This window comes from Bombus vosnesenskii, unplaced genomic scaffold (assembly GCF_011952255.1).
Source record: "Bombus vosnesenskii isolate JDL3184/JDL3185 unplaced genomic scaffold, Bvos_JDL3184-5_v1.1 scf7180000013264, whole genome shotgun sequence".
NCBI classification, from domain to species: domain Eukaryota; kingdom Metazoa; phylum Arthropoda; class Insecta; order Hymenoptera; family Apidae; genus Bombus; species Bombus vosnesenskii.
In genome coordinates, this window is record NW_022882924.1 from 4678109 (window position 1) to 4691057 (window position 12949).

Sequence of the window (12949 nt, forward strand, 5' to 3'; positions counted from 1 at the left end):
GCTCTATTTAAACACTGACGACTTTTCCAGATTACATCTCTTATTTTTTTATTAATCGCTTGGATATATTTTGATCGAGTGTCAAAATTGAAAAAATAAACACAGTGGTAAAACAAGACGAACGTGTATTTCCAATGTTTGATTTTATGATACAATAGTTGTAACATTATACATACAGGATTTTTTGTTGATATAACAAATAAATTAAACGTACAAAATAAAGCGACGAAAATAGTTGAAATTATAAAAATTTAATTAATTGTAAATCCTAAAATATTACGAATGCTTACAATCCTACAAAACTATATAAAACTATAGCCCTGTGTCTGTTAACTTGGCAGTAATGGTTCGCGAAATATCACGTTATCTTGTATCAACAACAAATAAAAAATAACGAATAAATGGATTGTTTAAATTATTGTATGTGTGCATTGTTTCTAGTACTTTCTTCTCTGAAATTCCGAATAACTTGGTAGCTATTTACTGTGTCGCGCTTCATTTAATTAACTATATTGATTTCTTTTGGCAAAGTTTGAAAGTATAGGTAGTTCTACTCAATTGAATCAAAGCTGTCTTTACCTGTATTACTTTTTTGTTTTTTAATCGGTTACTGATGGTCATATTTTGATCTACTATTTATAATTAAAGCTTGGTAATCATACTCCTATTTGCATTTGTAATACAATATAGGCTATCTGCTATCTAAGTGATCCTCCATTGTAACAATATGAATGTTGTCACCGATTTTTCAAATAATAACTTAATCGTAACAAAATAAAGCTTGTCATTAAGAACCAACTTGCAGGGACCGATGCCAATACGTAATATCTTTCGTCTGGAACATTAAATAAGCAAACACATTAAAATTTCCCGAAGATTCCCAACAATTAATAGAGCTTTCACATAAAATTCAATTGTTGATTTTGAATTAAGTTACGAAACCACAGGCTCTCACATGATTTCACTCATACATAGATATACGTACGCTTATAAACAACAACAAGATATTCGAGGTCATATATTTATTTATAAACAGAAGTCTGGGACAAGGATTTAAGGTAAATGTTAACAAACCATTCCATAGTATCAAGTAGTTATTAGACAATCCAATACAAATTAAATTAATTTTAGCATTTTACAGGGAAAACCCATTGCCATCAAACATACACTGACTCTTTTTATTTATGAGCATGATACATTTACAATAAGCGCATGCAGGTGAAGGATAGGAATTCAATAACGAATTAAATTACGGCGGAAAGTGAGGAATATAGCTTTAAATGTACCTGAAATCTCAGATCTTACTTGCTCGATATTATAAAATTTACCTGTCATTTGGTCAGATCTCTTTACTGCCGCCCAACCTAAACTTCTTTCAACTGCCATTTTCCATTTTGTATACCTAGCATCTCTCTCTATAGAAAGAAGAAAAACATTTCGTAAAAGATAAAATATGGATGTCATTAAATTTGAAAGTTTTTTACCTTCTGGTGTGGTCGTTGGTAAAAATGTATCACTGGGCACTCTTTCTATCTCTTCACCTTCTAATTCCCAAACATCTATACCTTCTGCATGCCCTGCAGCCATTGCAGCACCTAACGCCGTGATATCCGGCATCGTTGATCTGACTGCCAATAAGTACAAACATTAATGCATACGTTTATTTATTTCTGATAATACTTAATAAGGTGTACTTACATACTGGCGTACCGCAAAGATCTGCTTGCAATTGCATAAGAAGATTATTTGTTGACATTTTTCCATCCGTATTTAACTTAGTCAATGGAAAACCACAATCTTTGTACATAGCTTCTAAAATATCTCTAGTTTGGAAACAAACAGCTTCTAATGATGCTCTTATTATATGCTGTTTCGTTGTAAATGCAGTAAGACCACAAATAATTCTGTAAAAATATTTTTAAGTAAACGATATGTATATCGATTTTATATGTAGCAAGACTTCATAAAGTTGTACTTACCCCCTCGCATCTTTTCTCCAATATGGAGCGTACAGTCCTGTAAAAGCTGGTACAAAATATACGTCGCCAGTACTGAAAACACTTTGAGCCAAATGTTCGCTTTCATGAACATCCTTTATAAGTTTCATATTATCTCGCAACCATTTAATAGCAGCACCTGCTACTGCAACTGAACCTTCCAGCGCATAAACAGCTGGACTATTTGGACCCAATTGATATGCCACTGTTGTAACTAATCCATGAGAAGAATGCACACGCTAAAAATTGTAACAGTTTATAATTCCTAATCAAATACTAGAACGAATCACGCTATATTATCTATCTATATTACATACTGTCGTTCCTGTATTACAGAGCAGAAAACATCCACCTCTATATGTATTTTTCGCTTGTCCTTTCTTTAAACAATTTTGTCCAACTAACGCTGATTGCTGATTTCCTAAAATCTAAAAATATGAAGAGTCTTATATGTCTGACACATACATCAATTTTTTCAAATGCCTGTAGAAATGTAACTTACACCAGATATGGTGATACCCTTCAATGGACCAATCGCAATACTTCCGTAAATTTCAGCGCTGCTTTTAATCTCTGGCAATATTTGCATAGGAATGTCGAAATATCTGCATAACGTGGGATCCCATGAGAGGGTCTCTATGTTCATTAACATGGTCCTCGACGCATTAGTTACGTCAGTAATATACAATCCACCATCTTTGCCACCCGTTAAATTCTGTAACCATTTTTCAATGAATTCTCTGGATCATGAATGTCATCATCTATCATTCCTTTTGCTGTAAGGTATAATAATTGTTTTCGAATCCTAGACAAGCTCTACGTTCAAACGTACAGTACTCACATACCCAAACGATCCAGGTGTCCATCGTGCCCACTTTGCATCGCTTATCTCGCATCGCTTTTCTAACAGTGGGCACGTTATCTTTCATCCAACGAATTTTTAGTGCCGAAAAATACGGGCTCACTGGTAAACCGCATAGTGGTTTGATATGATTTTTACTTTGATCCGGAAACTTGGCTATTATCTGATCGACGATCGGATTCGTTCTGATATCAGACCACACTGGAATAGTAGAAGAATTAATAAGCATTATATTATATTATATTATGATATTATATTATGTATATATTACATTATGATTATCAAGACACACCTATCGCATTATATAACGGTTCACCGGTCGTTGAATCCCATGCCAATGTGGTTTCTCTTTGATTTGTAATACCGATCGTTATTATTTCGTTTATCCTCAATCCAAGCACATCCAATTTCCGAACAACATCTTTGATGCACGTCTTTACCGCAAAAAGAATCTCTCTCGGGTCCTGTTCCATCCATCCTTCTTGCGGACTTATTTGTTCTATGTCGATTTGATGAGACGCCACTTCAGCTATGTGTTTTGCATTGAACACCTGCAACGCAATTCTGCTTTATTTCCATTTTATGTTCCTCTTATTTCCGAAAGGTATAGATTCAATTAGTAAACCATTAATGTTAACAACTCTATATACTCGAGCAATGTATACATTCATAGCATGGATCATAACAGTTGTTACAATCCAAATTAAAAAAGTTATAGTGTAAGAAGTACTATTCCAGTTTAAATGATTTCTGTCAAGAATAGCTGGTAGTAAAAGGATTCTACATGAAACATCAACTCAAATAAAGTCAACGTCGAATAACTATACACTGTACTGTAAAAATGTCTCACCACAAAGCGAACGGTCCGTGTGCCAACGTCAATTACTCCGATAAGAGGGCCCGATTTCTTCGTCAAGTTTGGCATTGTATCTAAAAAGCAAACGTAATATTATTACAGCGTGACGTTTACAAGATCTGGCAAACACAGTTTTGAATTGTAAAGTAAAAGGAAAAAGATGAACATGCCATGTACAATGCACGTCTCACAATTTTATTCAAACGGTGTTACTTGCAATCTGATTTAACGATTCCGTCGTAATTCTGTTACACAAAGAGAAGGATTAATAACATAATAAATGATATGCTCTTTTATCATGCTTCATTATGTCCTTTGATAACCCGTGAGTAGGTTGAAACGATAGTAGTAAGATTAGAAACCAACTTGATACGTGATATGCGAGAAAATCTTCAAAAGATTTCTCTTAGTCAATAACGCGGTTATTAATCTTCCAACGTATTTGCAAAGTATTTGGTAACCTTCGTATATCGAGCTTATATCATTAAATTTATCTAATGCTATGCTATATTGTTCGTTAAATCGTTATACAATTGTAAAAACCTGTTTTCCTTCAGATTTTCCATACCATTTATACACATATATGTACGAACGTAGGCTTGCCAATTTTAAACAGAATTCATATGGACTATTCTTCGATCGTTCACCAATCAATTGTTTTTTATTTAGTCTAGATCGTAGATCTTAGTCTGATCTAATCACCAATGTAAGATAAACCGAAGTCTGTTGCAATAGTTCCAAGTTCAATTTTCTCCACCGAGTCTAGCCTTCCTTGTACCGATGTAATGTAAGATTAAAACGCTTACTGATTAAAGATAAAAACACTTTTCGGTCGACTTTATTATCTCGACACCTTCAATTACACATCACGAAATCTCTCGATGAAAAAATCTAATATCGTTTTTCCCACTTTACAGAAATCTTTACAGGAATCCAATGAAAATTTCACGGAAGATTCTCCCCGTCGCATCGCGTAGTACGAGAGGAGCGGGAGTGAGCGTGTGAGTATCGTTGCGACTTTTTAAATCGGAATAGAGCAATACGGAAGAGGCATGATTTCATTGTCGCTGAAGGCTAATTACCTCTTCCTGCTCTTGACCTGTTCTCCACTTTGCAAAATTTAAGATACGTACCTGTTACAAAAATACTGAAAAGCGCTTCGATACGTTAACGAAATATATTGAGGTAATTAATAAAATTATTAAATGCGGTTGGTACCCCTTACGAAATTTATATCGAGCGATGAAATAATTCGCCTGTGAACTTCCGGTTCTATTGCTACTATGTGCATATATATACTGTGCTTCAGTATATGAACTTTAAACTGTTTTTTTCGATTGTCTCGATGTTTCAGGCGGCTGTTCTTTGTAAATCAATAAGGAGGATCGTGAAGAAGCGATAATGGAATTCTTCTACAGATAACCTCGCGATAGGTGTGCAAATGGGTGGCGAGAAAAAGAATTTGTCGGGTAAAAATTAATTGAAGGAAAAATCAAAACTATATAAACAACACGTTAGTGAAATGACATATGGAATTTTTGTCGTCTTTTTTGTTCATTTACTTTGCTGTTATGTAAATCGCTTGTTTATGCAAATATTATACGGTTTTGTAATTATAAAAATATCGAGATGTGCGCAAGCAACCAGTAGCATCATTATCAACGTTGTTTAATTAACTTCATTCGTTCTAATAGTACTAATTTTTCCTCGACGTCGCATTGATTCGACAATATAATTACAACATAACTTCAACATCATATGCCTTTTCAAAAGGCCACTATTAAATCCTGTACCCTCCACCAGAGGGACACTAAAAATGCGATTGCTCGAAAGAATTTAACCATTATCCCTTTACAAAAACACCTTCTGACCTGTCTTCCACTATCCTGCACGATCCATCTGGAACCACTCTAGATAGTTTTACTAACAAGTCTGAGACTGGTAGACACCGAAACACACTCTTATACCTTCCTATCGCAATGGACTCTCGATCTACCTTCCACCATAACTGCGCTCAATATGCCATATACCGCCATCCATACTTTATTAAATCGCAAATTTGCTCCATATTATACGAATTAAAATTTCCGAACCAATTTTGTTCTCCTACCAAGACAAAAGTAAACCGTGTCGAACGACCAAGGTAACTAGGTCTCCTACAATTCTCCTGCAGACTTGCTCCAATTTAAGGCACGTATAACATGCGATCTCGGTGCATCGAGAGCCTACAGCGCGCATCTATACAGATATATAGATAACGATAACCCGAGATGCACACGCGGGCTCGAAACGTATCATCTTTCAACCCGAATGCATCGTGATAAAAATGGGCTAGATTGCCCAGCCGCAGAGGTTCGCTCACATTTACAAACGACGATGCGTCGTACAAAATATTTTGTCCTGAACTATCTACACGATGTTGCATAACACACTACTGCTGCTATAAACGTGCATTTTTGCCTTCTACTCCCTATGCTCATCTGTCTGCGAACAGGTTTAGGCTTTCGACCGAGTTATGCTATCGATTTTGCTCTTCAATGGGAAGAAGTGAACGAGAGCCCTGAGGAAACGAGGCCCGTCTCATTGTGCAGAATAAAATCGTTACTGAAGAAATACTTTCGCATTTTTAATTTGGGTCATGCTCGAAATTTGAAGATGTCGTTCTTTGCTTAATGTACTGCGACTGGGGACGTAAATACATCTTTCTCTATGATTCAAGTTCCCTGTTGCTCAACGTTAACGAGTATGTACTTTATATAACATCATTTATATAGATGATAGTTGTTATATAAATAGTATAGTATATAAGTAGAAATAAATAATATAGATAGTAGTTTATATAAATTTCCCGTTTCGGAAGCCAAAAACTATTTTTTGTATGATCGCGACCTACCTTAAATAACTGATTTGATTACGTTTGCCTTCAAAACGTCCATACGCAATTAGAGAGTGTTTGACACATACTTTGGCAGAAGAATCGGCAAGATACGAGACTGTCAATCTCGTGAAACTGCGCGCGACACGTTATGCATCACCTATCGTTGCATACACAATGCCAATGCTCCTTGTTCCGATTGCAAAACCCCATCCATCGTGTTTAAATACAAATATACTTATCATTCTTTGAACGCTACCAATAACTAACCCAAATAATAATAATGGAGTTTGGAAATTTAAATAATCTCATTTACGACGTTAAGGGCGATCGGTCTGAGAATGTAATCAAAATCATAAGCGCGCGTGAAATTGAACATTCTTTCTATCAATCGTTCCTATCCGCTATGCACACGCGCATAAATATATTTATATCTTAATTATACTGTATTCTTACATTTTTAAACAGACTACTAATGCACTGTATAATCATAAGTGCACATATTATCACGTTTTCTTCGACAGATTCGAATTTCTGATTGTTTACCTTATCTAATATTTCTATTTATATCTCCCAATTTTTGAATTCCAAACAATATCGACGGTTCGAAGATCGACGGTTCGAAGATCGACGTTTCTCTATCGTTTATTATCGGATATGTCTGATAAAAACTCTGGCTCCACATATAACTCCCGATAAAAAGGATTAACTTACAAGGAATTCGACAACTGGACGAGCACAAGAAAAATCATCGATCGAATGCTGCATCGATGTTGTAACCTGCAACGACTTGCAGGATGGCTTTCTTTTCTAATTTTCCAAAACTGACAACGATGTAACGATTCCTTTTTATATGTTACAATTTTATCGAAGACAAATCGGCCGGACTCACCTTTCTTGTTGAACGAGTAATACTTGAAGATACTCGTTCTGCGACCGGTTTGCGAGCGGTCTAGCTCCGGGTAGCTCGATACGTCGAACGTCCCATCTTCGTTCTGTTTCATTTCTTCGTCCACTTCTGAATTCCCGTTTTTATTTGCAATCCCATTCACAATTTCTTCCTCCATGATCGATAGATCAATAATTTAGTGGAAGCAGCACGCGTGCTAATTCTTCGCGAAACAGAAGAATGTTTGCACCGTTGACTTTTTGTGCCCACCACCACGGTCAGAGTCAAATGATTCGAACACAGTTCTCCGACTAGAAAAAAAGCGAAGGTCATTTATTAAAATCGTGTTTATTAGCACATCTTCCCGATGCATCGGACGCACTTCGACCACGAGAATACGCGCGAACCACCGGTGCTTTTGTTCGTTCGCCTTCTGCTTTCCTTGCCTCTTGCTTCGTCTCATCGCAAAACTTATTACGTACCGTTCCAAGTTACGTTCCTTCTCGTCTCTCTCTCACTCTCTCTCTCTCTCTCTCTCTCTCTCTGTTTCGAAAGATACTTGTCCGTTTGTCGCGGTTATCGTCAGCAGCAACAGCGACATTCTAAAATTAACTGTCTATCGTTCGATCCCACCCGCTTTCTCGTAATTCACACGTCCCCTATTACCATTGCAGATTATCCGCCGTTATTAGCATTTTCATGAATTCCCGCGCTTTTCAACTGATCCATTCATATCAAAACTAACTGATCGCTACTCGCATGGCCTCGTTTCGGTTTCTCCATCAGTGATGTTCAATTTTGTATAGTTATAGTAATAAAGAATTGACTCAATCAGTCTTAATCTGATTCAAGAATCACGGATATAAGCATTCGTCAAACATTCTTGTGGCACAATTGTGATTGTAGCTTCATTTAATAATTATCTAATTGTCGATATATAAAATAAAATCGCAAATACGTAGATATAAATAGATGTCTATATATATGTATATATATACATATAGGTATGCAATAAAATGCATCGTAAAGCAAACCAGAGTAATAGAATCAAAATAATGCTGCTGCTGTTGTGTGAATAAAAGTTTAACATAACAAATACTGTTCAAAATGTGGACTCCGACAAGTAAAAGTTAATACTACAATTTATATAAAAGACGCAATGAAACGATAAAAAATATTAGAAAAACAAAATTTAATACCTAGACGTCGAAAAACAATAAAATACAATTACTTATATACAAATGGCAAAAGATAGTCTATATATAACGCTTCCACGGTGATAGTTTTACATGAGTTAAGCAAGCAAATTTTTGTGATACGTTCATAAGGTTTTAACCATAAAGTACCGGACACATAATGTGGTCTTGTAAAATGGCCCCAATATGCGCTGATCGTACCCGGGAAGCATCTGACTATCCAACAGTAGCTTTAACATCTTGCTCTTATATATAAACTGAACGCAAAATCGGACACTAACGAGAATACAACAGGCAATCGTAGCCACCTAGTGGCAAAATGAGAACTAAAGCTTCTGCTATTATTCACAAGTCGCTGTATTACTTGGCGCGAAAATACAAAAAACTATTTACGATGGTATAAACAAGCAAATTACCATCAACGTGCACATAATGTCACTATTACATTATATAAAAATTATTGACCGATTTTACGTTACCCATACATATGTTCGTTTTTAAACAATTCTTATTGAAATAGAAGATTTAATTCAAAATAGAATTTAAATACATTTCTTTATAAAAATTGGATACAAGTTATGATATTATAAAAAACGAATTATTCATCCGATAATTGTAGTGTGATTGATTAAAATAACATGTCTAAATTAAAATACTTGCAACCTTATTTAACCGCATTACCGATTATATTTGGTGCCTGTTTTTTAGCACGTACTTACATATGTAAAACTAATTCATCTTCTAATATGTGATGTAACTCGATCTTTAACGGACGGAACCGATATTAAAATATACTGCGATACGTAGCGATGTATAAAATACAGAAGTCAAGTATAATCACGCAAGTTTGCTTTTGCAAAATGATTGTACACTACATTTTTCTTTTTTCCAATATCTTGTCATGCAGCAATTACCCATAAAATTGACTCAAGTATGAAAGTTTTTATGCATAAGTGTATCTCTATGTATAAATCAATGAAATATAGTAACATCTCGTTTTAATATATTCATATATAACTATTTTACGTACGTCACCCACGTGCTATGGAATTATGGGATTGTTATATCATCTTGCGAATTACAACAATGAAAAAAAACACGAATTATAAATGAAACATCTTTATTGAACAGTTTCTCGTGACTAGTGATTATATTCGTAAGAAAAGGAAAGTTGTTGAAGTCATCACAATAAGAAAAACGCGTTAAATACTTACGAAAATGTTACAGTTGACAACCGGCAGAAGAACACTTAACGCCCCAGTGTGAACGCAGGTATGATCAGTAATACACGATCATCGACACGTTTTCTAATTTAACGCATATCTGGCTGATAGATAATAGGACATAAAAATCAAAGAATATTGGCGGCACACGTAATCGAACATATTACTTCTCATATTGCCTACTCTACTATGCCATAGCTTGTTGTCGTCTGGTGGAGAACTCAAGACACTAATAGCAGCTATGTGTTGAAGGTAGCGCAGTAAATGGCGATGTTCAACGTGGTAACACTGTATTTACAACAACTGAAGTTCTATTTCCAATGTTTAAAATATTGTATTAGAACGCATAGACGGATTGTGATTAATGTTTTCCTCGAAAAATTGATGTGAATACGCTTTATTTTTTTATAATTATACATAGATACCATAATTGTAATAAAGTAGAAATAAGATATAAATATTCGGAATAAAAATAGGACATATTAATGTAAAAATATATGTGCTACTAAATTACTGTGAAAAGATTAAAATAAAAAAGATATAAATAAGAAACAAATCTAGGTTATTATATTATCTATTATTTATTGTCATTTAGCATGGCAGCACATATTATCACACAAGCATTTCATAAAGTCAGGAAAATTGTATTGATAAGGTTATGTTTACATGAGGGCAACCTTACAATCTTGTCAGTATTACCAGATTTATGTTCTCTATTGTTTTATATTATATAAAATTAGTAAGTTGTCACATAACATGGCATACGAAAGAGGAGTCTGATTGGTTATTTCTGATAGAACAAATACAATCATAAAAATAAACTCGCATTTGGCTAAAAGTTTCAACATTTGCAAATAAAATCATATACACAGAACTCTAAACCACGATTATATAAACGGGTTTTATAGAAGATAGGTTTCACATATGAAACACTTATATATTGATGCCTAGGGAAAATTATCTGAAAATTGAATTATGGCTAGTTGTGAAATATCAACATGAAAAACAGGAAGGTTTGCATTCTGCGCATGCGTGACATGGTATGAACGCTTAAAAAAAGATAAGGATGCTGTACCCATATCTGTCTACCTCAAGAACATGAACTTTGTAGACCATCCATGTGATTTTTCACGACTAGACGTGACTCAATTTTCAGACGATTTTCCCTACTCCAGGTTGAGACCTGTTTATATGATGGTGTTCTACAATCTGCTATCTCTGCTACTACTAAACTAATTATAAAATGCCGTAGTTGTATTAAAGTGTAGCGAATACATGAAAAATAACCTTTAAACTTTACTATTATAACCACAAAACTTAATATTATGCGTGTAACTTAAACGTAAAATGATTCCAAATTTAAATACACATCAACAAAATGTTGACGACCCGGTTGAAGAAATGTTAAAAAAAACTGGTTGTATGGAATTGCATTATGAAGTTCAAGTATTAACTTTGTTATTATATTATTACATATACACATATTATATGTGCAATTATGAAGTCATATAATGTAAAAATATTATTAATTTTTTATTACATTTTTAGGAGTGTATAGTAGAAACTCAAGATTGGAGAAAGTGTCAAGAGCAAGTAAAAAGATTCAAAGTGTGTATGGACAAATATCAAAAAGAAAGAGAAAAGTCATACTTAAATAAATAAACATGTCGTTAATGAATTATGTAAAACGTGTGTTTATTTATCCTATAAAATATTCAAAAGGTGAACATTATAAAATGGCGCTAGTTGTAAGATCAGACATTACCATGGGAAAGGGAAAAATTGCTGCACAATGTGCCCATGCTGCAGTAGAGTGTTGTCGTCAAATATCAGCTAATGAAGAATATCAGCAAATATATGCATCTTGGTTATTACAAGGTCAACCTAAAATTGTATTACAGATATCTGATAAAGAGAAGTTAATGTCATTGGCTAGTGATGCTCGTAAAGCTGGTTTAATAATTTCTATAATAAAAGATGCAGGCAAAACTCAATTAAAACCTGGTACAACATCTACTCTTGGAATTGGGCCTGGTCCAAAGCAATTAATAGACAATCTCACTTCACAATTAAGGCTATTATAAATTTGAGTAAGATTATTATTGTTAAAAGTGTATAAAGAAATAATTAGTTGGCATTGTCCAAATAAATCTATAATTGATTTGAAACTTTTATGTTTTAATTAATACTTTATTAATTATTAATGCTTTGTTTTTCTACGTAGCTTTCATACAAGAGGATATCAACAAAATGTAGTTGTTAAAAACTCTATGTATTAAAAGATATACATACAGAATATTTTTAATTAGAACATGTTTAGTTATCGCTCTATTTTTTTATAATATAATAACATACAATCTTGCATGCAAGCTTATGCCAGCATAATTTGCACATTTGTCTTTTACTTTTGAAATTACCAATCTAGGAATAATAGGTACATATTTTCAAAATTGATTCACATACATTAATTTACAAACTTTCAGCAATATTTTAAAAATAGAATAAACATTTGTACATATCCTATGAATATCAAATATTTTGATCCTCTTTATAAAATAAAAAAGCACTGCTATGCATGAACAATTTTTTTAGAATTATTTTATTTACATTTTCTTGAGTGTGAGATTTTTATGAATGAATCTAAAGAAAATGTTATAGTTTTAGTTTTCTATATTGTAATAATTTATTTTTATAAGTATTAATATATTTGAATTATCGTATCTTGCAGAATACATGCACACAGTTTATAAGTATACCAGGTAAATATTTTATTACTTTAATACTTGATTTGTTACAAGATTGAGCAAAAAAGTTATAGTTGCCTATAAGAGCATAAATAAATGTTAATGAATGAAACTCTCACATAAAGCATCACAGTTTTATATGTTTCAAATAACATATATTTGAATGTTTTGTGGTGCTATTTATTTAAAAGAAAAAGTAAAAGTATAGTTATAGACCAAAAAATATATTAAGACGATAACAGCCATTATTAAAATACGTATAAAAGATATATTTATGATAATCCTATTGGTTCAAATTTTAACACAG

The 12949-nt window shown here is 33.5% G+C and overlaps 2 protein-coding genes across 5 annotated transcripts; one reads left to right on the top strand and one right to left on the bottom strand.

Annotated features, from left to right (window-relative positions):
* Positions 1 to 108: 108 nt before the first annotated feature.
* Positions 109 to 10132, bottom strand: LOC117238347 (glycerol kinase). 2 transcript variants are annotated; one of them, XM_033503206.1, is made up of 11 exons: positions 9890 to 10132; positions 7483 to 7790; positions 3710 to 3789; positions 3152 to 3410; positions 2843 to 3060; positions 2500 to 2712; positions 2315 to 2425; positions 1980 to 2236; positions 1699 to 1904; positions 1329 to 1628; positions 109 to 835 (listed from the first exon to the last, which is right to left on the bottom strand). In XM_033503206.1, the coding sequence occupies exons 2-11, from the start codon at positions 7655 to 7657 to the stop codon at positions 738 to 740; spliced, it is 1917 nt and encodes a 638-aa protein (XP_033359097.1). In that variant the 5' UTR covers positions 7658 to 7790; positions 9890 to 10132; the 3' UTR covers positions 109 to 737. The 2 variants fall into 2 exon arrangements, with proteins under 2 accessions (XP_033359097.1, XP_033359099.1); XM_033503208.1 differs by lacking the exon at positions 9890 to 10132 and having other exon boundaries at positions 1329 to 1415; positions 1485 to 1628; positions 7483 to 7916.
* Positions 10133 to 10955: 823 nt separating this feature from the next.
* On the top strand, positions 10956 to 12810 carry LOC117236685 (peptidyl-tRNA hydrolase 2, mitochondrial-like). Of its 3 annotated transcripts, XM_033499851.1 has the most exons (3): positions 10956 to 11344; positions 11447 to 11988; positions 12627 to 12810. In XM_033499851.1, the coding sequence occupies exon 2, from the start codon at positions 11563 to 11565 to the stop codon at positions 11980 to 11982; it is 420 nt and encodes a 139-aa protein (XP_033355742.1). In that variant the 5' UTR covers positions 10956 to 11344; positions 11447 to 11562; the 3' UTR covers positions 11983 to 11988; positions 12627 to 12810. The 3 variants fall into 3 exon arrangements, with proteins under 3 accessions (XP_033355742.1, XP_033355733.1, XP_033355749.1); XM_033499842.1 differs by lacking the exon at positions 12627 to 12810 and having other exon boundaries at positions 11447 to 12205; XM_033499858.1 differs by lacking the exon at positions 12627 to 12810 and having other exon boundaries at positions 10961 to 11344; positions 11447 to 12066.
* Positions 12811 to 12949: the final 139 nt, after the last annotated feature.